Source organism: Myotis yumanensis, unplaced genomic scaffold, assembly GCF_028538775.1.
Source record: "Myotis yumanensis isolate MYYU_CA2020_CCGP unplaced genomic scaffold, mMyoYum1.0.hap1 SCAF_6, whole genome shotgun sequence".
Lineage (NCBI taxonomy): Eukaryota > Metazoa > Chordata > Mammalia > Chiroptera > Vespertilionidae > Myotis > Myotis yumanensis.
Window position 1 is genome coordinate 19,419,809 of NW_027223757.1, and position 12,735 is coordinate 19,432,543.

Sequence of the window (12,735 nt, forward strand, 5' to 3'; positions counted from 1 at the left end):
ATTGATTATTTGTTGTCAGTAGCGATCAGTATTAACGGTTTCACCTGGTTTTAGAAGCTCATAATACACCACACCTTTCTGATCCCACCAAATGCAGAGCATTGTCTTCTTTCCAAAGCGATTTGGCCTTGCAGTCCATGTTGATAGTTGACCTGGATCAACCCATGATTTTGTGCATTTGGGATTCTCAAAATAAATCCACTTTTCATCGCCAGTCACAGTTCAATGCAAAAAAGATTTTCTTTCATGCCATTGAAGCAACATTTTACTGACGACTTTTCAGTTTTTTATTTGTCTTTCATTCAGTTGATGTGGCACCCATTTTGCTTCCTTTAAAATCTTTCCCATTGCTTGTAAACGATTGGAAATTGTATGCTGAGCAACATTTAATCTTTCTGCAAGTTGTTTTTGAGTTTGACACACATCTTCATCCAATAATGCTTGTAATTGTTGGTCTTCAAACTTTTTTGTTTGACCTGGACGTTCTTTGTCTTTCACATCAAAATCATAACTTTTAAAGCGTTTAAACCAGCGTTCACAAGTATCTTGAGATGGAGCATGTTCACCATAAGCTTCCCAAAGTATACAATTACTTTTTCTTCAAAATAAAGTAATAAATTAAAACTTCCAGCAAATGCTCTTTTTTTTTTTGGAATAAAATTTGACATTTTTTAAGCGCCATTTGGCCTAAAGAGATGATCCACACTCCCAGACTATTCTTAGCAGTTAGCCTATGATATTAACATCTATGATGTTAACACCTTCAGCAAATTTAACATACAAAGTTTTGAAGCTTGCTCTCAATACAACAAAATAGCATACATATCAAATCGTATATATATCAACATATGTGTAACTCCATCTATTGGAAAAATCTGCATTATTAACTAGTACACCTAGTACAGAAGCAGAGGAGCATGGAGTAGAAATGGAATATGAGGTTTTCCCTGCTTACACACCTGTCTCAGAGTGGTGGATATAAGTATTCACTTCATCAACCATGCTGAGGACTTGTGGAAAGCTTACATGTCCATGCCTTCTAGCAGACACGTGGATAAATGACTGGCAGAGAAGAACAGATGCATAAGTACACACATGATCGATCAGAAATAATTATCAAAAACATGGCATCTAACAATTTCAAGGATGATTTTATATATTTTATCTAATGTAAGTTCAGTCAGAAAAGACTTTTAACAGTAAAGTCAAATGCTGGGCTAGACCCTAACGGACTGGCTAAGGCTTCCTTGGTAAGCATGGAACAGCAGAGTGGTAAAAATGGGAAGGTCAGTTTAAGCTTGGGGCTCCACATGAATAAAATCAAGAAGGTCTGGGAGCACAAATCAATTAATTAAATTGGAGGCTAAAATGAGAGAGGAAGTTTTGTTTTTACATCTATCAAGTAGAAATTAATTTATTTTATTCCATTATTTGAATCGACAACATAAAAATCAACAATGTCTTCATTTTGTTTAATTAGACTCTATTATCTGTCACTTTAAACCCTTCCCATCTGTTGAGATGAAGACTGTCACTTTTAAAAGGTGCTTCTGCTAAGAATAGCCTGGGAGTGTGGATCATCTCTTCAGGACAAATGATGCGTACTCCTTTACTTTTCCCCCTAGGCATATCAATTCTTAAAAATATATGATAAAGCCTGGAAACAACCCAGATGCCCACCATTAGGAAACTGGTTGAATAAATTATAACTATAATATATTCTCTCAATGAGTACAATCCTATATAATAAAAGGCTAATATGCAAATTGTCCCCACGGGTGCGAGTTCAACCGACCGAGAGGTAGACATGTGCTGACCACCAGGGGGTGATGCGGAACACAGTGGGCGTTGGTGATGGGGCGCTGGCAGCAGGCGGCAGTGGAGGCTCTGCTGGCCCGGATGGGCCCTGACGAGAAAGGGACCACAGTGGGATGGTGGAGCAGGTGAGCAAGTGGCGCCAGGCCAAGGTGGATGCAAGCAGGGGCCCCAATCACCCCACTTGTCGCCTTACAGCTCAGCCTTGATCACTGGCCAGGCCTAGGAACCCTACCCATGCAGGAAATCTATAAAAAGGAACGAGAAATATTGTTCTATACTACTGTGGAGTAATCTCCAAAATATACCACCAATTAAAATCAAACAAACAAACAAAAAAACCCTCAAGATGGAGAAAAGTGTGTATAGTGAGGTACCATTTATCTAAGAACAGAAGGATAAACCATAAAATTAAAATAAGAAATTTACCTGTGAGGAGAGGGAGAGAACAGAGTGATGGCTCAAGGATAGAAGCCAGACTTTTAATACACCTTGGTTTTACATTTGACTTTTGGACCATGTAAATATTTTACATGCTTATAAAACAAAATCAATTTCAAAAAAAAATCTATGCTTAAAAATTAAAAATAAAATGAAACCAATCAACCCAACCAGGTATGCAGTTGGTGATTTAACCACATGGAGAATAACCTAAGCAAGCTAAAACAGTAATTTTATGGTTGCATTCCTTTTAAGATATACCCCCAAGGATACAAACAGCTAAAGAAAAAAACAAATGTAAACCCTTTTCTGGTAACCATATTATTGTTGGTGGTGTTGGTATTGTTAGCTGAGAATGCTGTGATTAATGGTGGATAAAATAAACAAGTAATTATGTGATACTCTAATCAGATTATCTGATGCATCCTAAGAACCACTATTCTCAGCCTGGAAAAGAGAAGCCACAGCTACACTCTGCCCTCTGAAAAGGCTGTAAGCAATAACCACCCAGAGTCAGGCGTACTCCTGGTGTCTCAATCAGTCATAAAAGTTTATTTCTGCTAAACGAAACAAACGCTTCTTGAAACAGATAATTTTAGGTCTGCAGCATAAAATATGCCAGAAAAAGATGGGAAATTTTTTCTAACATCATGTCATATGTCTAAATCCATGAGTTAAGATGCGATTTTTACAAGAAAATTAAAAGAAAACAACACTAATTAGTCACTAGTGAAAGATGCTACGAAACAAAATGGAAAACTGGTAAAGAAAAGGAAGCAACCACTTTAAGAATGTCTTCCTTAAAAGATTTATTCCAATTAATAAATTTTAAAAAGAAGTTAGAACATCATCCTGGAACTGTTAATAAGCTAATAGATCCAAGCATTCATCAGAAAGAGCTGCTATTTTACAAAAAGGGGAAGACAACCAGACATTGTGTGTCTCTTGATATAGTCACACTTGAAATAGTTCCCATACAAAAAAATGAACCTAAATATGATAAATCTAGAGACAACCAAATAACAAGAAACAGAAAAACATGGAAATAAAATTAGTCAGAGGGGGCACTTCTCTATGACTTAATAACTACATTTCTATAAGGAAGAAATTTCAAAGAAGAGAGAGGGAGGAGAAAAGAAAGAATAGGGAATAAGAGGGAATGTAATGAAAGAAGGGAGAGAGGAAGAAAGTGAAGGATAGAGAGACAGAGAGACAAAGGAGAGAGAAGGAAAGGGAGGGAGAGAGTTAAAAAGTCTTAAATGATATATCAACCAACTGCAATGCATAAACCTTATTTAAATCCTAATTCAAACAAACTGTAAAAACATTATAAAATTTGTGATACAATTTGAAATCTGAAGAGTATTTGAAATCCAGTATTGTTAGCATTTTTAGATAAAATAATGGTAATATGAATATGTTCTAAAAACCCCTCTTTAGCATTTAAAAATAAATACTGAAATATTTATAGAAAACAAATATAATTCAGAGATGTGTTTCAAAATAATAGAAAATAGGAAACTGATTATGGGTATGGATAGGGCAGGACTAGCCATGTGTTAATAAATGTCAGGGTAGGTGATGAGTATGCGGGGGTTCACCACACTATTCCTTTTAATGTTTGCATATGGGAAATTTTACAAAATAAATACTTAAAAAACTAAGGCAGTCAGTAGCATTGTGAACACTCAGTACCTGCAGCTTGGTTTTGAAATACAATCTATCAATAAAAGGAACCAGTCCTCCTTGAAGAAATGGATTCTGTCAACTCTGAGGGGAGAATACTACAGGGTGCGCCTGGGACATCTTATACAAGAAAGAAAGTCATAAATGAATGATGAGGGCAGGTTAAAATGACATAGGAACCAGCTCAAAGGGCTCCTATTGGTCAAAGTTGGGTAAATTTGGACAGCAAAGAAATGTAGTGATTTATAAAACACTGAATAAATACGGGGAACCTTCAGCCCATAGTGATATTCAATAACAAAAAGAAAAAAAAGAGACCAATTATTATTGTACATTGCCAGCCAATCAATGTAGAATTGTCACAGAATCAGAAAATGAGTGTTTCTCAAACACCAGTTTTGTTATTGTCTCAGGCAAGGATGACAAACGTATGGTGAGACCTCTGGGGGATAGCTTATCACTGACAAATAGGATATTCACACAGTCTCAAGGACCATACATTAATATTGACTGCACATAGGCAAAGTTATCTTCCATCCCCAATAAAGGAACCATCTAACATCATGCCCTTGTGATGATGCAATAGGAGGCATAAACATCATCGAAGCAGAAGTGTAGTCAAAAATGTTTAAACAGAATTTAGTCATTAAAAAAAAAAAAAACCAGACAAAAATCAGAAATCTGACTTGGGCTCTTCAAAAATATTAAAACAAAAAACAGGTCACCTGATTTAGATTAAAGTGCGCACGCACACACACACACACACACACACAAAATGGCACCAAGTGCAACATATAACCTTTGTTTAAATCCAGATGGGGGTGGGGAAGGGAGAAACTATTAAGGAAAATGGAAATGTGATAATTAGGAAAATTTTATAATTTTGTTTCATCATTCAATTTCTTAAGTATTTTGAAATTGTGTTTTGTTAAGCTTTAAAAAAGTTAGTGTTTATCTTATCAGATAAAAACAACCAATACCTAGGAAGATGCAGAAAGAGAGAAAGCCAAGGTTATAAAATGTTAACTGTTGAATGAATCTACTTGAAGGCTGTTTGGGTATTTGCTATACCATTCTTGCAACTTTTCTATAGGCTTGAAATTTTCAAAATAAAACGCTAATTAAAAACAAACTCTGTTTAGTGACATCTGAATAGTGTATACGTACAAGTAACGGCACATCGTTGCCTTTGCTCTTCTGGGTCCTATCCTTGGAGCTCTCTTTCTGATTGACAGCTTGCTCTGCAAATGACACCTCCAGGTTGATATCTGTTTCAGAGGCAGGTGCCTCCTCAGGCACCAGTGGCATCAGCTTCTTTTCACCAACAACTAGGCTAGATGCCTGGTCTGGGGGTAAAAACAAAAGACCCAAATCATATGCTTTATGTATTGATTGATTGATTTTTTACTTCTAATACATTGACTATATAAAAACCTTTGGGAAAAGTACAATTTACTACAGGCAATAATTAATGGCTATTTTAATACTAAAAAGTATACTCAAGAATCCTACCAATGGTGTGTGTGGGCAGGGAGGATGGGGGGTTTGGGGGGGGCGGGTAAAAGGAGAAATGGGGTGGCCAGAAATTCACAGTTCAGTTGAGAAATCTTTCTTTGAAGTGCCAATTTGTAGCCTGAGTTCACCTCCAAAACATTGCTGGACAATCTCAAATTCTGAATGAAAAACCTCACAAAAATTGAATGGACTTCATCATTGTTTTATTTACGTTAGTTGTAATTTGTCTTAGAACTAGCAAGATGCTATTTAATTTCCTCACAGTAGAACAGATTCCTGGAATAAGACCACTTCCACGCCCTGCATTTTTTCATTCTGGAATGTTATCTATCTATCATAGTAAAAATTTAAAAACAATAAATACTGCCAAAAGCTTATCACTGTGGGAGTCAGGCCTAGAGGCTCCTGGTACAGGAATCAATAGGTTTTTGCATCTGATTCTATGAAAGACTAAAAGGTCCTACAACTATAAACCTAGTCAAATAACTTCAGACATTTACAACAACATTGCAAAGTATAATAAGCTTAACATTTTTGTTTGTTTGCTGTTAATTCTACAGGGAAAAAAATATATTTTAAAGCCTCTTTGCTGAAAACACCAGCTTTAAACTTTGGAGAAAACATTTCTAAATTTTACTATTTTGTAAGTTTTTGGTTTTAATGCAACTCACATTGTAAAAACCCTAGAACCAATGACAGGATTGCTTTTATTTTCTCATTGCAGACCTTTAATTCATGGGGAGCAGAACTGAATGACAAAACAAACTTACACAGTACATTTACATATTACATACTAATATAACAAGGTGATAAAAGTTAAAGTTAAAACATAATAAATATGTCATATGTGCATTTTATTAAAAGTATTCTACCTTCAGAAAAATATATTTATAGTCTTTAAATTTTTTTAAAAAATTGTTTTACTCAAAAGAAAATGAAGAATAAATGTACATCTAGTCTGATTCACTCCCACTCGACAAGCTGGCTGGCTTCATGGTCATGTGACCTGAGCCCTCACACAGAAGGGCCCTGCGCTGGGATTGATGCTTTTGCTCTTGAAATTTGAACAAGAAGCCCTTCATTTTCAGTTTGCACTGGGTCCCACAATTATATACCTGGTCCAGGTGGCCTCTCACAGCTAAGAAAGTAACTAAACATTTACCTATATCAATTCCAAAAATAAGAATAAACGTGAAGCTCCATGATAGTATTTATCTGCTGTCATCTATGCCACATTTTATGCTTTTCAATAGCCTGTGACAATTTTTTTTTTTTATTTGAATAACCGGATCTTCATTTAATTAATTTCTAAAATGAGTTAAATGTCAAAGCCCAATTTTATTTCCCCACTGGTTTAGACTGCTTTATGTTTTGCTGTGACTATATAGGTTGGTTTCTTAGGAAACCATTTTAAGAGGAAAAAGATTAGCCATTTTCTTAAATTAGAAGCTGCCTTTCCAGAATGTGACGTTTATGGGCAAGAATTTTAAAACTATTCCCTTTTCTCTTCAATACCCCCAGGTCAGAGTTACAATAAATACCGCCTCCCAACCATGAAATCGCCTGTACCGAATTCAAAACTGAGTAGAAATTTTATAATTAAGTTATAATACAGTTAAAACATAAATTTCCTCTAAAACATGGCAAAAAAAATCCATACATAAAAGCATAAAGGTTAAAATGGTAAATCAATATAGGGAAGATAGTAGGAAAAATAGTTGCAGGGGTAATGTAAGGATGCCGCTACAAGAAATGAATAATTAATTGGTTGACAAAAGTATCTATGAATCAATTATCTATTCTCAAAAAGAAAAGTTAAGCCTGGCCAGCATGGCTCAGTGGTTGAGCATTGATCTATGAACCAGGAGATCACAGTCATGGCACATGCTGGGGTTGTGAGCTCGATCCCCAGTGTGGGGCATGCTGGAGGCAGCCAATCAGTGATTCTCTCTCATCATCATCATTCTCTCTCTCTCTCTCTCTCTCTCTCTCTCCCTCCCTCCCTCTCTTCCTCTCTGAAATCAATAATTTTTTTTTTTTTTTTTTAACTAAGAGAATGCTGAGATAAACCTCTGGCTCTTAAAGTCCTCAGTGTAAATACTATAATTTCTTTAACCTATTCTCCTTTGGCTTTGAAGTGGTCAATTGCACTGGGTTACAAACATTTTACAAAACTCCTTGAAGTTTTTTAATTGTCCAAAATATCCCAAGTGCCTTTATTTTTAAAAAGAATTTACCTTCCTCTATGGAAATAAAAAAATGAAAATAAGAAAATCTACATATTAATATGAAAGTTTAAAAATTATTAGGGCATTATGAATATATCTAAATGCATGTATTAAACACTGGGTCTTTCATATACATAGAGTTGTATAATTTGATGTGATGTTCAGATTGATACTTAGCAGTAGATTAATTTGAAATGTGACAACCCTTGCAACATTACCACTTTATAACTTTCTCATTTAGAATAAGTATCTTTGATTGAACATGTTTTTATAAAAGCCCAAGTGTAGCAAAAACATTTACAATAGACTGTGTCATACACGCCTGCAGATTTCAAGCAGAAAGAGCTCCAGGTTCAAACTCTAGGCAATATTTTCCATGCATTTCATCTAGAACCTTTCAATGTTTGCATAACACTGGCTAATGCACTGGCTAGCGAAGGAGCATGGCACTGCCCAGAACAGGTGCAGTAGTAAATACTCAGTGACTTGGATGGCATTGCACCCGGTCTCTTATTATCCTGATTGGAGGCTCTCTGCCCACTTCATCACATTCCAGCAAAAGCAGATGTAAATCAGGCAGCAAGTTTGCCACACTTCACCCGCCTGCTGCAAGCCAGGCTGGAAAGTGCTCCTATAATGAACCTGGCCTCCAGGACTTCTGTGTACATAGCCTACATCACCATCTCTGGCAAGGGAGGAAAACATCAAGAAAAGACAATATTTTCCTCAGTGTTCATTTAGCGATCGCCAGTCACTGTTGCCCAAAGCCTAAAGCATATTGACATTGGCACAAAGGTTCATCTGTCTCTCTTCATGACCAAGCTCTCTAGCCAGCCAGCACTGGGGATTCCAGTTTGTTTGCCATTTCAATGTTTGCTGGTATGTAGACTTGGGGAAACATCTAGTAATTCAATCTGATCAAAACAAAACAAAAAAAACGAAACACATGCAACTAAAGAAACCTCCACACAACAGTAAAAGCAAGTGTTTTTATAGATATAAATATAAAGACATGTTTGTGTGCATACACACATTTACATATATACAGATATGTGTGTGTGTGTGTGTGTGTGTGTGAGAGAGAGAGAGAGAGAGAGAGAGAGAGAGAGAGAGAGACAGGGGTGCAGAAGAGTTCTCAGAAAAGTATGGAAGAATGAAAAAATACAGACACTGGATGCTCCAAGATTTCAAAATGCCTCATATAATCTTGGACTAACTCCTGATTTTTACAGGACATTTGGGAACCCTTCCCAGTCTTCCACAGTCTACCTGATACTCCTGCCCAACTATTTCCAATCCAAACACAACACTACTAATGGCATGAACATTTCAGGTCCCAGGTCTTAAGAACATAAACGAAAGAAAAGATCAAGCCCCGAGTTAGAATCCGCAGCCACAGACCACCTTTGTTAAGTTTTTAAATAACAACACATTAAAAATCAAATTTTTAAGCTTAAGTCCATTGCTTTAATTTAGAACATTTTTCCTTTTTTTTGCAAATAAATGAAATAGCTATAAATTCTTTCTTGATAAGTACTGATAAAGTCTTAATATTCATTTTCATCCATTCCTTGAATTTCTAATCCACTTTTCAAATAACAGATATAAAAGAGGAAAAGTATAAAGGAGAATTATAATCAATTATCCAAAATATCTTAAATATTTTTTAAATATTCTCTAAACTTTCTGAAAAGTAGTCCATCCATGAATTACGAACTTATGATTTGAAAACAAGGCTTCAAATTCACTGCTCCACCTGTTAGCTGTATAGCTTTGGGAAAGTGACTTTACCAGTTCTCTCACCTGTAAAATGGGTTAAAAACAATACCCACTGCATAGAGTTCTTGGGTGTATTAAATTAGGTAAACATCTCCATACAGTACCTGGCACATGGTAAGCTTTCAGGGAAAGTGACTAAGTATGGAGATGTTAGGAGAGATAAACACACAAACATTAACCAATCAGCATCACCATCAGCATCAAAGGCTCACTATGTGCTCAGCCTTCTGTAACTAACTACTTGGGTACTTTATATCACTACTTTACTAAAATTTTCTTACTAGAACTGGAAGTGAATGTTTTAAAAGGCTGTCTCTGTTTGTTATACTAATAAATGGGAAAATACAAGCGAACAGGTCCAACATACCATCTTTTCCTTGGTATTTGTTTTCATTTGTTCTGGCTGACTGTGATTCAGTGCCATCTGGAGCCTAAAGATAGAAAATGGGCCATTTAGTCATCTCCAACTCACAACCAGAAAACTGGTATTGTAAATAATTCCATTACTAACCTTTAGAAATAAGAAATGTATTCAGAATTATAGCAATCACAGGGAAAAATGTACTATGGTTATAATCAATAAATATTCGATTACCCACAACTTGTAAGACACAATACTAAGGAACATAGGGAACATGAGGAATATCAAGAATGTCCTTGCTATCAAGGAGGCCATTGTTTAGTTGAGGGGAAAAGACAAACAAATCAAAAAGCCAGTGATATCCATCAGTTGATGAGTACACAAACGAAATGGTCTATCCACACGATGGGATATTATTCGATGGAGTACTGATGCACGCTACAGCATAGATGAACCTTGAAAACACTGTGAAAGCTACCAGCCATAAAGGCCATATATTATATGATTCCATTTCTATGAAATATCCAGAAAAAGTAAACCAGAGAGACAGAAAACAGATAAGTGGTTGCCTAGGGGCAAAGAGGGAAATATAAGGAAAGACTGCTAAAGGTTCTAGGCTTTCTTTGGGGAATGATGGAAATGTACTAAAATTGATGGTGGTGATGGCTGCAAATATGTGAACATACTAAAAAGCACTGAATTGTAGACTTCACTAGTAAATGGATGGATGGGATGGGATGTGCACTATATCTCAATAAGGCTATTATTATGAAACAAAATTACAAGGTGACAGGTGGGTAATAAAATAGAAATCTTCTAATTTATAAAGAGCTAGCAATAAATGTGAGGTAAATTAAAACTAAATTACCAAATGGGTATTAAGAGCACAGATATTCACAGGAACCCCTTTTTGTAAGGGGTTGGGGCAGTGATATCTGAGGAATGCAGCCCTCCAAGGGCTTACGACACAGTCAAACCTGCTGACCCTCCTCACCAGTGAGTGTGGCCACGGCGGCTCCAGAAGGAGCTCAGAATCAGGAAGAGGGGTCCATCAATCACACACAGATGTCTAATTGAATGAATTATTTTTAAAATAATCATTCGATCGGATTTTCATCTCTACACAAAAGAAGGTGGCCTTTGGGGTCACCCTCACCATACATTTCTCCTCAAGCTGTGAGCCAAGGAGCCTCCCTTCCTACAGGCTAAAGAAGAGTCTAGAAACGCACTGGTTCAGGTGCATTGAGACCGTTCCTGCAGGACTTAGAGGCCGGGGCACCCAGGAGAGTGTATGGCAACTACCAAATCCCAGACGTGGGACGGGGTCATGGCCCACTCCAGGTCCCCGCAGGACTGGGCAATACCACCCCCCTCCCTCCGTCCACAAGCCCTCCACAGCACAGTGAACACAGTGAGTGATCCTAATCGTACATACGAACACACATTTTAGAGCATGTGGTCGGAATTGTTTTCCTCAGCAATTGAAGATGACAGTGCAGATGGTACTCATTTCTGTATTATGTTTCCTGGTGTCAGCAAGGGCTTCATGAGGAAGCATTTAAAATGGAAGAGCTGAACATGGACTTATTTGAGAACAGAGGGACCGAGGTGAAGATGGCTGGCTCACGTTTGCTTGAGGGGAGGAGGATATGGTTCTAATGGGCGGCAGTTTCAATTAAAGACATGCCGTGTAAGCAAGTTAATGTTATTTTAAATTACATGACTCCCTCAGATGATACAATCTACCAATTACCTTGAACTCAAAACATGTCATTTAGGCATTACCAGGGATTTGCTGAAAAATCCTGCTTCTGCCCTAGCCAATTTGGCTCAGTGGATAGAGCGTCGGCCTGCAAACTAAAAGGACCCAGGTTCAATTCCGGTCAAGGGCACATGCTCAGGTTGTGGGCTTGATCCCCAGTGGGGGACTTGCAGGAGGCAGCCGATCCATGATTCTTTCTCATCATGGATGTTTCTATCTCTCTCCCTCTTCCTTCCTCTCTGAAAACAATAAAAATATATTTTTTTAAAAATCCTGCGTCTAGCACTGGGTAGCAACAGCCTCTTGGAAACTGGCATGAATCCCACAGTATGTATTTTGCTCAGGCTCAGCTCTCTGTCCCCTCCTCGCTTTGACTTCCTCTTACTTTTGTTGGTGATACTATAGTTCCTTACCATTTATTTTTCTAAGAGCTGGAAACCTAGTTACGTTGTTCAATTCCAGTGGATGCCCCAAATAACCAGTGGGGGATAAGCAAGTGCTTGACTCCCTCAGCCCCAAGACTCCTGCCTGGAACAATCCAGTAACCCCAAAACTGTAAAGTGGACTGGATTTGCCCGGCTGGCGTGGCTCAGTGGTTGAGCGTCGACCTATGAGCCAGGAGATCAGGGTTTGGTTCCCAGACAGGACACATGCCTGGTTGTGGGCTCCATCCCCAGTGTGGGGCATGCAGGAGGAGGCAGCTGGTCAATGGTTCTGTCTCGTCATTGATGTTTCTATCTCTCCTTCTCCCCACCTCTCTGATATCAATAAAAGTATTTTTTTAATAAAAAAGGACTGGATTTGATTCACAATTGACCATGTAAATGGAGAAGAAATTTGCAGCTGTCAAAGATTTCTTAGAAGAATGAAATGTCTACCAAAAGCAAAAAACCTCTACATGACAGAAAACTACCTTAAATATAAGCCTTTTCATCCCCTCATGTCTATCAAGAATCAGAAATTTTTGTTAATTTTTATTTATAGTGTAAACAGTCTCAGGTTCTGATTACTTACTATCAGAAGTATGTATGGAAATCCAAATATAACAGGAGGTATAGTGGTTAAAAACACATACTAGAGTCAAATAAATTTGGGTTTACTATCTCCGGGACATTGAGCAAGTTACTTAAAGTTTATGAGCCTCAGCC

At 37.3% G+C, this 12,735-nt stretch overlaps 1 protein-coding gene across 3 annotated transcripts in view; it reads right to left on the reverse strand.

Annotated features, from left to right (window-relative positions):
- ARHGAP18 (Rho GTPase activating protein 18) overlaps positions 1-12,735 on the reverse strand; it is a 164,457-nt gene that overhangs the window by 41,018 nt on the left and 110,704 nt on the right. For all 3 annotated transcript variants that reach the window (XM_070417660.1, XM_070417659.1, XM_070417661.1), the window contains exons 4-5: positions 9,832-9,895; positions 5,110-5,288 (exon numbers count right to left, since the gene is read on the reverse strand). In XM_070417660.1, the coding sequence (XP_070273761.1) occupies positions 5,110-5,288; positions 9,832-9,895 (243 nt within the window). The remainder of the gene's footprint in view (positions 1-5,109; positions 5,289-9,831; positions 9,896-12,735) is intronic.